This window comes from Meles meles, chromosome 2 (assembly GCF_922984935.1).
Source record: "Meles meles chromosome 2, mMelMel3.1 paternal haplotype, whole genome shotgun sequence".
Taxonomy (NCBI): Eukaryota; Metazoa; Chordata; class Mammalia; order Carnivora; family Mustelidae; genus Meles; species Meles meles.
The window spans coordinates 66,772,932-66,786,318 of NC_060067.1; the positions used below are offsets into that span (position 1 = coordinate 66,772,932).

At 56.2% G+C, this 13,387-nt stretch overlaps 1 protein-coding gene across 16 annotated transcripts in view; it reads right to left on the bottom strand.

Moving 5' to 3' along the window:
• Positions 1-7,860: 7,860 nt before the first annotated feature.
• Positions 7,861-13,387, bottom strand: part of ABLIM2 (actin binding LIM protein family member 2) — a 134,455-nt gene continuing 128,928 nt past the window's right edge. For 15 of the 16 annotated variants that reach the window (XM_045989840.1, XM_045989916.1, XM_045989899.1 and 12 more), the window contains one exon: positions 7,861-9,107. In XM_045989840.1, coding sequence (XP_045845796.1) covers positions 8,994-9,107 — 114 coding nt within the window. In that variant the 3' untranslated portion in view covers positions 7,861-8,993. The remainder of the gene's footprint in view (positions 9,108-13,387) is intronic. The other variant, XR_006816403.1, reaches the window with a different exon arrangement.

Sequence of the window (13,387 nt, forward strand, 5' to 3'; positions counted from 1 at the left end):
AGAGAAGTGCCATACGATGTGTTCCTGGCATCTCTTCCCATAGCCTCAGCCAACCAGTGTCCTGTTGGTAGCTTGAAATTCTATGTGGTAAGTGAATTTATAGCACAGGAATTGGTAATGACTCTAGATCAGGATGTTCTTCCTTGATCTTATCCCCCAGAGAGCCAGTAATGGAAGATTTACCAGTATACCCTTAATTTCCAGGGGAGGTTTTCCTCTTTGGGAAAAGGAATCAACATAGCTGATGCTGCCTTTTCTCTGCAGCAGAGATCATTACCTTTGGATGCACATGTGATATCTGGATCCACAGCAGCCACTTTACAACCAGAAGCAAAGTCAGAGTCAGAGATTCTGACCCTTGCCCCCTTGAGCCACCGAATCAAGACAAGGGATCTCCTACCTCCAGATTCTCTGTGAGGTAGGAAAAAACAAAACCCCTTGCTTGTGTAAGCCAGTATTAGCACATTTTTCTGTTACTTACAGAATTCCTCACGGTCACATAGAGGTATTCAGTGAATGTCTGTCACACAGAGAAACACAGCCTGACTGTCCTTCCTTTCCGGTGGCCATCCTGTTTGGGCCCCATGTTCACTGACAAAGCCAACAGCCAGTGAACCCGTCCAGGCAGGCTTCAAAGCTCTGACTAGTATAATTGTTTTCTTCCATATGAAAATGGATGTTGGGACCTCTTGGCACCTCAGAAAATCAGCCCAGTTCCTGTTTGCCGCCTCCCCCCCCCCCCCAGTTCTTCTAATGGAAAGAGAACATTTATCCAATATGAAAATAAATCAGCATTCATTGACCCCAAAGGTAGAAAAACACTCTTTGTGGAAACTGCTGATGGGGTCTGATACCATGAAGGGCTCCTTGATGAGGTCTGTGACCTGAGACCTCTTCCCAGATTCTTCCAATGACATGTCTCTGGAGGACAAACAATTCCCAACTGTTTTATCCCAAGTAAGCTGCATTGTCATGACAGTTTGGACTCAGTCTTCCTAGATTCTGGGGCTGAGAGGGAGCAAAGACCACCCATGGCAGCTTAGGAAGGGAGGTCAGCTCAGCAACGCAGTGAAAGCCAACAGGCTGCTTCACTAGCCATCTGTGGTTATGGAACAGATTACCGCCAAGCCCAGCAGCTTGAAACAATGGATGGTTTGTGTGGGACGACCATCTGGCATGGTTTGACTGGGTGACTCTGCCTCCAGGTCGCCCACAGGACTGCCATCTAGCTGTTGGCTGGGGTGGCAGTCTCATGGGAAGGCTTGGCTGGGGATGTTCTGTCTCCAAGCTCACTCATACGGCTGTTCGCGGGCCCCCACCCAGCGGCTCACTGTGTCAACCCCACATAGGGTCACTTACATGGCCGCTGACTTTGCTCAGAGGAAGGACGGTGGAAGCCACAAGTGTTTTGTACCCAATACCACAGCTGCTGAAAACAATGGTTTAAAAAAAATCTTAAAAGTAGCCATAGAGGGGCGGCGGGGTGGCTCAGTCAGAAAGCATCTGCCTTCGGCTCAGGTCATGACCTTGCGGTCCTTGATAGAGCCCTGTGTCAGGCTCCCTGCTCTGAGGGGAGTCTGCTTCTCTCTCTCGCCCCCGTTCTTTCTCTCTCTCTCTCTCGCTCACTCTCTCAATAAATAAAATCTTTAAAAAAAATTTAAACAATGATTGAAAAAAAAGCAGCCATATAAAACAAATGTCATAGTCTAACGAATAACAGTAAGAATTAGAGATGACTTCTTACCAGAAGTAAGTGAAATCAGAAGACAATGAAACAGTCTCATAATATTGAAAGAAAAAGGGGGGAAAAAGCTGTTTATTCGTCTCCTCCAAACCTACCAGCCAGGCCCCCACCCACCCCCCACCCACCGTCGGCCTCCTCTGCCCCACGCAGCTTGGTCCCATTGGACCGAGTCTCACCTCACCCCCTGCTCTGTTATGGACCCTGCCTCAGCTCGACCCCACCCTCCCGGCTCCCCTCCCTATCCTGCCACCCTCCTAGATTGCCTCTGTCCTCTGTTCATCCTCTGCCAGATGTGGGAAGGTCAAGTACTCAAGAAGCCAGTGTTCCCCTGGGGCCACTCTGCTGGTCCAGCACCTTCCCCTGCACTGTCCCTAGGGGCGGCTCATATTCTGGTGAAACCAGAATAATCCTAGCCGGGGTACTAGCCACTGGGCAGCCCATGGGCACCTCATCAGCGACAAGCAGCAGCTCGAGCCCGCCTTCCACACCCCAGACCACTGTTCCTCTTGAGTGGCGCCCTTGCCAAGCAGCAGGGTCCTGCCCTCTCCCCCATCCGCCACCTCCAGCTGCCAAGACCTGCTGCCTCTCTTTCTGGAATCCACAACCTCCCCCAATCCAGCCTTTGCAGCTGTCCCCAGAATTATTCAAAAGCATCCTTATCAATCTCTCTCTCCCGGATCTGGCCCCTCCAACCCCTCCTCCACAGGATAACCCGTGGCAAAGGAAGAAGGGTGGAGAGAGTTCTTTGACAGCAAGCCTCAAAATTTCTTTCCCAGAGAAAAGCACATGGGTTGGTCAGGGAAGCCACTGGAAGGGAAGCTTACAGGCGGCTAGAGGACATGGGTGCCTGGGTTGAGAGGCAGAGAAACCAACAGAGCCGTCCTGCTCTGAGCAAGAATGGACTGGCCGGTGTGTTTGGGAGCTCCCAGAGAAGGGGGTGACCCACTGCCCAGAAGGTGACCTCTTGATTATAAGGCAACTAAGGGCAGACCCTTAGCAGAGCTCGGGATCTGGGAGAAATCATAGCTGGTCAGCACTGAAAGAGATAAAGGTACAGATGGAACAGCCTTACCCCCCCAAAGTAATGAGCAATACCTCCCCACCCCCCACGGCACTAGGGCCTCTCTTTGGCCTCTGGGAGAGCATCTGAGCCCAGAGAGCGACCATAAGCCCCAGATGAAAGGCTGCCTTTTAGCTACTCCTCTAGGGCAGAGAAACTCTTGGAGACATTTGAAGGACACCAAGCGTTTTAGTGCAGAGAAAGTAAGAAAACATTCAGGCAGGCAAGAGGCACTGCTCGGCTGCCCGCCTGGTCACCAGAAGCGTCACAGGACTTGCAGGGAGCATCTTAACCAGACGGCAGTATTGGGGGGCAGGAAAGCTGGTTCCTGGCAGCCCTTGCCAGCCAGAGGTCTTGATGTGCTGAGGGTCGAACGCTGGTAGACCACTGGGGTCTATGCACGTGGGGACTCACTGGTGCCAGGGGTCCCGTCAGGAGCCCGCCTGGAGCTGGTGGCCCAGGGCAGCTGGAGAGAGACCCCCTTGAGGGAAGGTGGGCCAGATGGAGCCTAAGTCAGGAGGTCCACAGGAGCGGTGATTTCAGACAGGATGGAAGATATGGCCGTTCTTCCCGCCGCCAGAGGGTCTTAAGAGGGAGTTGTAAGTCCCCGCAAACCAGCAGCTTCCTGCGGGCCCTCCAGAAAATTCCATCATGAGACGCAGAAGGTGTTCTCTGTAAGCTAGAGAGAGAACAAGCCTATTCCAATGCTTCTGGGATAGGCCATGGGGCTTCGACTGTGGGGTAGGGGTCCTGCCATATGGCAAAAGAAGCAGTGGTGACCTCCTCCCCCCACCTTCCATGGCCCCAATTCCATTGCCAGACAGTTGCACTTATTCCTGGGTTGGTTTTAAGGATAACATCTTTCTAACCCCTATAGGTGAGGCTGGGGGGCGGGGGAAGGCAAGACGGGCATCCGCGGAAGTAGACCCAGAACCCAGGACTGAGGACAAGCCATTTAAGCTGGAGGAGATCCCAGGAAGCACCAGGACAGAGGAAGGAAGGTTGGGGAAAGAAGGGAAGGAGCCCGGGGAGGAGTCTCCATCAGCAGGTGGCCGCTGTGGGCAGCAGGGGTTCAGTCCCAGTCGGGATGAGTTCAGAGTTGTCCCAGTCAATGAAGAAGACCTGGGAAGCCTTACTGGTTGAGAGCTTTATGCTTTAACGCCTTGGTGCTCTGGGCCTGCCCCTCACAGAGGCTGAGAGGATCCCATGGCATCAGGGCCAACATATTATACAGGAATGGCGTGTGCCCAGCAGCTCTAGGCAGGGCACAGCTGCATCTCCCTAGCGGCAGGGACAGGTAGTTATGAGCTGATGGTGACTGTGTCCTAACCCAGATCCAGCCGGGCTACTATAGAGCACAGAGAAAGGAGCACGTCCCCTACCTCTGCCAGCCACTCTGGCAGTTCCTGGAGCTTCCTGTCCTCTGACCTCGGCACGTTCTGTGCCTTCGGCTGGCAAGGCTCCGTCGGTCTTTCTCTCTCAGACTCCCACTCACTGCTCTGGACTCAGCATTTGGTGTAGAAAACCTTCCCACACACCTACCTGCTTCTGGCTAGGCTCCTTCCCTCACTCTCCCGGAGCTCGCTACCCGTACTGCCATGGCCCGGTCCTTGGACCGTCTCGTTATCTGTTAGATGGACTGCGTAACAAAATATCACAGACTGAGGACTTCAACATTAATTTGTTCCTCACAGTTCTGGAAGCTGGGAAGTCCGTGATCACCTGTCAGCAGATTTGGTTTCTAGTGAAGGCTCTCTTCTTGGCTTGTAGAGACCCATCTCCTCGCTGTGCCCTCACAGGGCCTTTTAGGAAACTCTTTTCCTCCTCTTATAAGGCACCAACTCTATCAGATCTGTACCCCACCCTTATGAGCTCATTTAACCGTAGTTACCTACTTCTCGACCCCACCTCCAAATATAGTCACACTGGAGGTTTCCATGGGTGGATTTGTGAGGAACACAATTCAGTCCACAGTACATGTCCTCCATGGGTTTGTGATCAGTTCTTGAGGTCAGGGACAGAGTCTCTTTCACCTCTGTTTTGTCATGCCCAACTCAGCAAAGATCTGTGGACGAATTGGCTATCTGGATGGAAAGAAGATTGTTAACAGTTTGGGGAAGGGGGTCATATATGGAAGTCTTTGCCGAGAAGATAGTGTCTCTGTTGGGTATTGAAGGATGAATAGGAGTTTGCTAGATGGGACATGGCAGGCAGAGGAAAGAGCCTTTGCCAAGGGGGGCATTGTGCATGGGAGGGAAGTGGGGGCTGCTGCTTAAGAAACAAGAGCGATCAGGGAGGAGGAAGAGTCTGGGGAGGGAGTAAAGGAGTCAGGGACCAGGCCCAGAGGTCCTCCAGGGAGGTCTCCAGGCAGAGGATGGCATGGGCACATGTGTGCTACAGAGAGATTGCCGTGGGCTCCTGAGCGCAGGATGGACCAGAGGGAATGCTGGATCCCAGAGGAGCAGAGGCGAGAATTGCTGTCAGCGGGCAGGACCATTAAAGGGAGCTCTCGGAAATGACCTTTAACTGAGGAATATTCCTTGGACCTCAGGATTCAGACGGAAGAAAAGGGAGCGTCTATTATTCACGAAACCTAGTTCGGTAATCGCCTGGCAGCCTCTGGGGGCCACCAGGGCGCCTCTGCTGCCCTTCCTTGTTAAATTTGCAGGAAATGCGCTCACTAGGGACGTGCCCCTCCCAGGAGGGGTTGTGCTGGGGGCCAGAACTCGGAAGACAGGTGGGCCACCTCCATGGCCCCAGGATTTCTTCCATCCAGAAGGTGGGGGTTGGGGAGGGGGAAACAACAGGGATGGGAACTAGTTCTACAGTGATCCAGGGTCCACTTAGTAGTAGATGGACTAAGGACCAGCCTGGGTTCAGCCCTGTGTCCCAACGGGCCCCTGTCTCATGACCAAGTATTCTAACCACGTCTCAGAGCATGGTTGATAAAACCGTCAGCCCTCCCAGCTTTACAGGTGGTGGAGGCAGAGAGTCAACAGACAGGCCAGTGTGGGGACCGGGGATAGCAGGCGGGCATGGTGAATCCTGGCACGGGCAGGGTGCGGATTCCCTAAAGAGCCGGCAAGGGGCTTGTGTGACAGGGGGACTTCTGAGCTGAACTGGGAAGGGAGAGAGGGGTCTCACCTGGGAGGAAGGAGGGCCCATGTGTAAGCTCAAGACCTGCTCCATTAGGGAACTCAAAGAAAGGGTGCAGGACTGTGACATACGGGACAGACCCCAAGACCTCATGCGGAGCGGGGTGCTGAGTGGGGACCCCGGCTGTCAGCTTGGAATGGCCTACTGGGAGCCGCTGTGTCCGTCCAGGGAGGGGTGAGATTGGACCCAGTGCGGTCCGTGTGACCACGTGCTTGGGACTGCCTGGGATGGGCCAGGTGCATGCTGTGTCCCGGGGCGTTTGGGTTAGAGTACCAGCTTCCTGGCTGCGAGTGCTTTGGGTGGGAATGAGCCCATGATCGTGTCTGCGGAGCTGGAGAGAGGTCAACGGACACGTGCCATGGAACCAGGACTTCTGGGGGGTGGTCCTTGGGAGAGAAGCGCACCCACTTCTGACTTGCATAATGGTGGGGGGGTGCGTACAGTCATGCCGTTTACCGAGATGGGCAGACAATATACGTGTGGCCCACCTTCTGGGGGGATACCCTAAAGTTCACAAGAGCCATTGCATTCACTGGGATGAGACTAGAGGGGGCTATAAGGTCTGTGTCCCCCAGATTCATATGAGGAAGGCCTAACTGCCCCCATGTGATGGGGCCTTGGAGAGGTGATGAGGCCACGAGGGTGAGGCTCTCACGAGGGAACTGTGCCCTTGAAGGGGGAAGAGTTGGATGAAAAGCATCTGTGTCTGCCAATGAGGACACAGCGAGAGGCAGGAGTCTGCAAGCCAGGAACAGGCTGTCACTAGAACCCAATCCCCCGGCACCTGGTCTCAGACTTCCAGATCCCACAACTCTAAGAAATCAGTGTTTCAGATCCCACAACTCTAAGAAATCAGTGTTTGGCGCTTAAGACACCCACCCAGTTGATGGGATTTTGTTATCAGAATCTGAGCAGGCTGGAACAGATCAGGAAACATTTAATCCCAGGACAGCAGGGGTGACCACCGTAGGGCAGACCAGCAGCACCCTCCCTTGAGGGAGACCAACCTGCATTTTCTTCCCTTCCTGAGCCCTGTGCTCCAGCCATAACCAGCTCCGGAAGTTTCCAGAACCTGGGAGGCTAACTGCTGCTCAGTGTGTCTGCTCCTGCTGTTCCTTCGGCCTGAATGCCCTTCCCTTCATCAGCCGCTAGGAATGCTTCCTCACTGTCAAGACTTTGGTCAGAAAGCCTCCCCTACCCTCTGGGGTGCTGCTGCTTTCCATAGAAACTCTCCTCATGCGCCATCAGCAGAAGGGGGCCTGTGCGCTGAGAAATGACACATGCGGCAAAGTGGCTTTCACTTTCATGAATTAGGGTACACCGTCCTTTATTTTTCCAGGCCCCCCTCCGGGAGCTGACGGGACATTGCACTAATGAAAAAACGGGGGTTTCCATTTGCACGGGGCTCAGATTGCTAAAGGGAAGGAAGTGCATCAGGTGCCAGAAACTTGCCTCCCTGGCTGAGCCGGGCTGGTGGGAAGCCGGTGTGCAACGGGGTGTGCGGTGGGGCTGGAGGGGGAGTCACGCTGACTCACAGACGGGACGGCCGAGGACACACAGAAAGACAGAGCTCCGCAGGAGACAGGGGAACAGACTTGGGTGATACCTTCCCAGTGTTTCGTAAATCTCTCCACCCACATTGCAAGCATCCTGTGACAGGCGTTAGCCCTTCCCGTGCCTCCTCAGAGATAGGGATGCCTTTGCGGGGGGAAACGGGGCAGCTAGCCTTCTGCGGCAGGACCCTGTGCCGACCTCACCCAGAAGAGGGTGGTGTCTCCCTCTTCCTTCCCCAGTGGCCAGGTGCCTATCTCAGGACCGCGCAGGCACGCATGAGGCTTCAACCCTGGGGGGCTATGTTTCACTGCAGGAAAGACGGGCACAGCAAGGGCTACATTGGGTATTAGGCTGGGTGCATGGAAATCCTTTATTCTGGGGCTTTGGCCATCAGAAGAGGGCGTTTTCTCTCCAAGACCCGGAGAGTAACAGCAAGGCGGACAGTGGCGGCTACATGTACAGACAGCATCACATGGGCGAGGACTGCCCTTCAGGGCACCTGTGGGAAGGGTGAAAAAGAAAGCAACAACAACAACGACAATGGAAAGAAAACCGGCAAGGAGTCCTAGGGGTTAGGAGCCCACCAAGGAGCAAAAACACACAGATCCAGACAGTGGAGACTAAGGCTGGAGACGCTCCCCTTCCGCGGGCCCGTACAAGGGAATTCTATATATGTCGTCTTACGTTTAAGTAGGCTATGCTCTTTAATAAAATAAAAACTTCTGTGTTACTTTAAAGATATCATTTAGGCATCTAGGGGATGATTCGGAAGAAAAATGCAGTGCATGGAGGGCCCTGGCCGAAGGTACCCTGTCAGGCTGACGTTTGTCCCTAAACACAGACGCGTCACAAGTGGTTGCAAAAATCGTGCACACCACGCTTGACTTCATGCAGCCCTGGGCGCTCTGCGGCCCCCTCCCTGGCCTGGACTGTCTGTGCGCAAGGCTGTGCCTCCACCTGGGGTGGGGGGCTGAGCGAATGGGTGGGGGGCGAGCAGACCCTGGGAGCCAGACGCCTATCCGTCCGTGATTGTGTCAGCGACTGTCATCGGCCAACCTCCTGAAATCCCAAGTCCCAGGCACCTCTGTGCCCCCAGGGCCTCGTGCGGGGGGTCGGGACACTGCATAGGGGTCGGGAAGGTGGGCTACATGTCGTGTAAATGTCCCTTGATTTCCTGGGACCACTACTTTGCAGCGTCTCCCTGACGCCAAGCAACAGCGGGGAAGGAGCCGTGCAAAGCAAGGCATCTGGGCTCTGAACCAGCGGCAGGAGCATTGCTGGCAGAAACAGAGGTCACACCGGCTCCGGGACCTCCTCCTGCCCAGCCTCTAGCCCAGCCCTCTCCAGGGGCCCACTGCCCGCCCCCCGTGGACACAGAGACGCAAGAGCCAGGTGCAATAGGAGGGGTTTTCGTGGTTCTCGCCGGGCGTCCCGTGCTCTGCCGCGGGGCGTGCATGTGGTCGCACACGCTGGCGACAGTCAAAACAGTAGGGCTTTCTTCTTGAGGTCATTCCTCTTCCAGAGGGCCAGGCGGTCAAACTCTTCCATGCTCATCCCAAACACTTCCTGGAAATCCTCAGGCGACAGGTGCCTCTGTAAACCAACAGGAAAACCCAGAGAGGAGCAGTGAGCAGCTCTGCAACGGGAGCTGCCAGACCAGCTCCGTGCTGCTGGGCAGTCCACAGGCAGGATCGGCGTCCAGGAGGCTGGGCCCCCCCCAACCCATGTGCCCTACGGGGCCATCTAGTTCCCTACGTTCCCTCTGCATCCCTGCTATCCCCACGCTGCAGCGCTGTCACTGAGCCTAGAGAAAGAGACTCGCTTAGGGGCCCGACCGAACAGGACTCACACGGGGTCCTCCTGCGCACCCCTATTCACAGCAGAATTATTCTCAGTGGCCACCACACGGAAATACCCAGCTGCCTAAGCGGGGTCCGTGCACACAGAGTGGAGCACATTCCATCCACGAGAAGCTGCGAAGGCCTGATACACAGGGCAACGCAGTTAAGACATGCGACAGGAGGGCCAGGGAAGGAGGCTGGATGCAAAGGGCCCCAGAGTGTGTGGTTCTGTTTGTGCGAAGCTTCAGGAAGGGGCAATCCACAGGGACCAAGAACAGAGAAGCGGCTGCCCGGGACTGGGGACGGACACGAGTGGGAAGAGACTGCTCGGCGGGACAGCATTTCCTTTTAGGGGGATGAAAACATTCCAGAACTTGACTGAGGAGGTGGCTGCACACGGGATGAATGTGACAGGCATTTTACAATGAAAGGGAACAATTTTTGTCGCTCCCACCCATGCGGTTTCCTTGACTTTAAAACAAAACTACTCATCCTAAGGGTTGTGATGGTCCGGAGAGAAACAGAGGTGAAGACATTTGGTGAACTAGGAAAAGCACAGAGACCCATGCCCACCGTTTGTGGCTTCACAAAGTCCCTAGACCCGTGCGGCAGGCAGCGGGTTTTAGAGCTGGATGTCGGTGTGATCCGGAGGAGGGAACACAGGACTGCACCTCCTGTGAGTCACCGAAGGGCCTCCTGGTTGAATCGGGGCCCCCGAATACTTGGTGCATTCATGTGCACACACACACGGACACACAGACACACACATGGACACACGGACACAGACACATGGACACACAGATACACACACATACACAGAGACACTGAGACACTCAGGCACACACACAGACACAGAGACGCACAGACACACAGACACACACAGACACACAGGTACGTGGACACACATACAGACACAGAGATACCCTCAGGCATACACACAGACACACACAGACACAGAGATGCATAGATACACACACACACACATGGACACAGAACACACACAGAGATACATAGACACACACAGAAACACACACACACACACACACAAACACTCCATTAAGCGAGACTGCCAGAAAGGGGCTGGCTGCCCACCGTTCTCTTGAGCTTGAGCACAGGAAGAGATCCTGATGTGCCTCAGAAACGAACCATCCACATGGCATGGACAGCAGCATGCCATGGGGCTCAGAGCCAGTCCATGGAGACACGGAATTGTCATCAGACAACAGCACCCCACTTCTAGGTACCAAATCACAACCTTCCCCATCACCATGGGGCAACGGTGATGTGAAGAGGACAGGACAAGAGCCAAACTGCGTCCCCTGCTCTCAGCACCAACCAGTGACCTGGCTGGGATGGGATCACAGGCTCCTGGGGGAGCAGACAGCTGGGCAGGGGATCCAGGGACTGTCCAGAGCCCGAAGCTGGCATCAGGGGAGGGCGTCTCACTTTCTCCATGCTGTCCTCAGTGGATGACCCGAGAGGTGCCCCCAGGTGGCCCTGCTGAGTAGGCAGGGACCTCCAGGCTGAGTCATTTGAGGGGGTCGCCAGGTTGGGGATACGCAGGAGAGGGAAGAGCGGGAGGCATGGTACCCCAGCGGTGGGAGGACAGTGCCGAGGGGTGACTGTATGCTCAAGCCTAGGGGCCCACCCCACCCAGTGCAAGGGGGACCGTGGCAGCTGGGAGACGTCCTGGGGGAGCCCGGGAGTGGGGGCAGAGAGTCCTGTTCCTGCAGGTCCCACGCAGCTCACCTGCACCCTCGGGACCAAGCTGGCCTGGGAAGTACATCGGAAAGCTGCACAGAGCCCAGGTCTGATGGCCACGGAAAGGCGCACCCTCAGGACCTGTACTCTAGGGACATGTGGTGGAGCAGTGGCAGGAGAGAGTGGGGCAGGCCAGAGGGCCAGAGGAGCTGGTGTGGTGCTTGTGCCCAGTGCCTGAACACAGGCCGGCTGCTGGAGGTGGCTGGCCTGTCCTTGGGCAGGAGGCCCAACCTGGCCCTGAAAGAGATTCAAGGCTGGCTCCCGCCTTTTGGGCTCCCTGTGGGGGTCCGGGGGGCGATGTGTACTTAACCTTGATGATGCGGTCCCACATTCCTGCTGCCTCCAGGAGCCCACTGCGAGCAGGGAAGGCAGGGTGGGCTTAGGAGAAAGAGGGGAGCTCGCCCTGATGTGTCTCCCCTGCCACCTAGGTGAGAAGCAGCTGAGGCATTCAAGATAAACTTGCTCAGGGTCATGGGGCTTGAAACTGGGGTTGGTGTGAGAAGGAGGCCTGGGGGCTCTGGGAGTTTGTGGCGAGGGTACAATCAGGAGAGGCTTCCTGGAGGAGCTGCCATCCAAGGCCAGGTCTGAGCAGTGAGCGGGAGGGGCTGACATTCCAAAGGTGGAAGAGCACGTGAAGACCCGGATGTGCTTCTTCCATTTTCTAGAATCGTAACCCAAGTCAGGTCACGTGGCGCAGCTGGACCAGGATGGAGCCAGGACCAGTGTCCTGGGGGGCCTGTCTCCTGGGCGGGAGGTCCCTGCATGACACTTGCCCAGAGGGGTCGTATGTCAGCAGACCCCCAGCAAAGCACGTAGGGCCCCTGCCACCTTGCAGAAGCGGTCTTCTGAGTCTACTCAGGTATCTTCCTTCACCCCGTGCCCCATGGCAGGTAGGACACGTGGGGCACAGCTCACCCCAGGGGCCGAAGCCAGCTTTCTGGCCCCAGGCCGACTCCTCTGGCTCCCCGCTTCCCAGGAGGAGGGGCTTGCCAAGGTCAGGCATGGCCGAGCTCCTTCCTGAGTGTTACTCACTCAGGAGGAAGCCCAGGGTGGGGCACCTTTGTAGAGGGGTGGCTTGGCCTCATTCTGACACAGCCTCATTCCTGGAGTGCACTGGGCTCCCCAAGAAGTGCCCCTGGGGAGACCACTTCTGCAATGTGGCATACTCACGTATGTGCTCACTGCTCAGACTTGGCCGTGGACCGCAGGAAGCCTCTCCTGACTGCACCCTCGCCACAAGCTCCCAGAGTCCCCATGCCTCGTTCACACACCAGCCCCGGTTTCAAGCTGCCACTGCGATGTCACTGAGGGCAGAGTTAGGGAGTTGGGTCCCTGTGAGGGCTGTGGGATGACCTAGGAGGGCCCTGTTGATGGGACACTTGTGACCTAGAAGCCTCGTTGCCTTATAAAGCATTAACAATCTAAGGGAAACGAACCTCTGACTTCCCTCCGTGATCTGGTGCCCTTGGTGGAGGCTTCCCGAACATGAGTCATAAGGACCAACCACCTGCTCGCTGCAGGAGCTCATCCGAGGAGACTGCCCGACCTCCGACGCGCATACATCTTCCCATGGAGAGAAGGGCCATGAGTAGTCGGTGTGCGAGGCACAGGGCACTCCCACAGTCCCCTCCTTTCTGCAAGGCTGCAGACCCAGCTGCAGGCAGGGGACGCCTCGGTGTCACAGAGCCTGCAAAGGGCACGTTGGAACTCCGCCTGGGGGCCCAGGGCACTGCGCTCCCAGACTCTGTGTGGCTCAGCTTGGCAGATACCCAGAGCTTCCCATGGCACAAGGGCCCGACTCAGGCCTGCCAGCCCAAAGTCTGGCCATCCAAGCTACCCCTTTGGTGGCAGAAATCCCCAGCTTTTTCTGGGTAACATGGGTGAAGCAGCCCATCCCGGTGGAAACACACCTCTCATACAGTCTTGGTGTCCCGTGTCAGGGAGCTCCGTGGACACCGTGAGGCCCATGCCAGGACCCCAGTTCGGGAGGCAAACTGCACAATTCTCCTGCACCGACAAAGGACCGTGGGTTGGGCTGAGCTGAAAGCCTTCAGTGCACTTGCTGCCATCCTCACATCCTGACATTCTCCTCCTTTCATTGCCCCAGGAAACCCTGGCTCAGAGAGGGCATGAGCCTCGCCCAAGGTCACACAGCCAGGAAGCCACAGGTCTGGACCAGGGAGCTTGGAGGGGGCCCAGTGGCCAGAGAGCCCCCTCGGGGCCATGTCCCCTCTGCCCCATGCTGCGACCAGCCTGCCCTCCTGTGGCCTT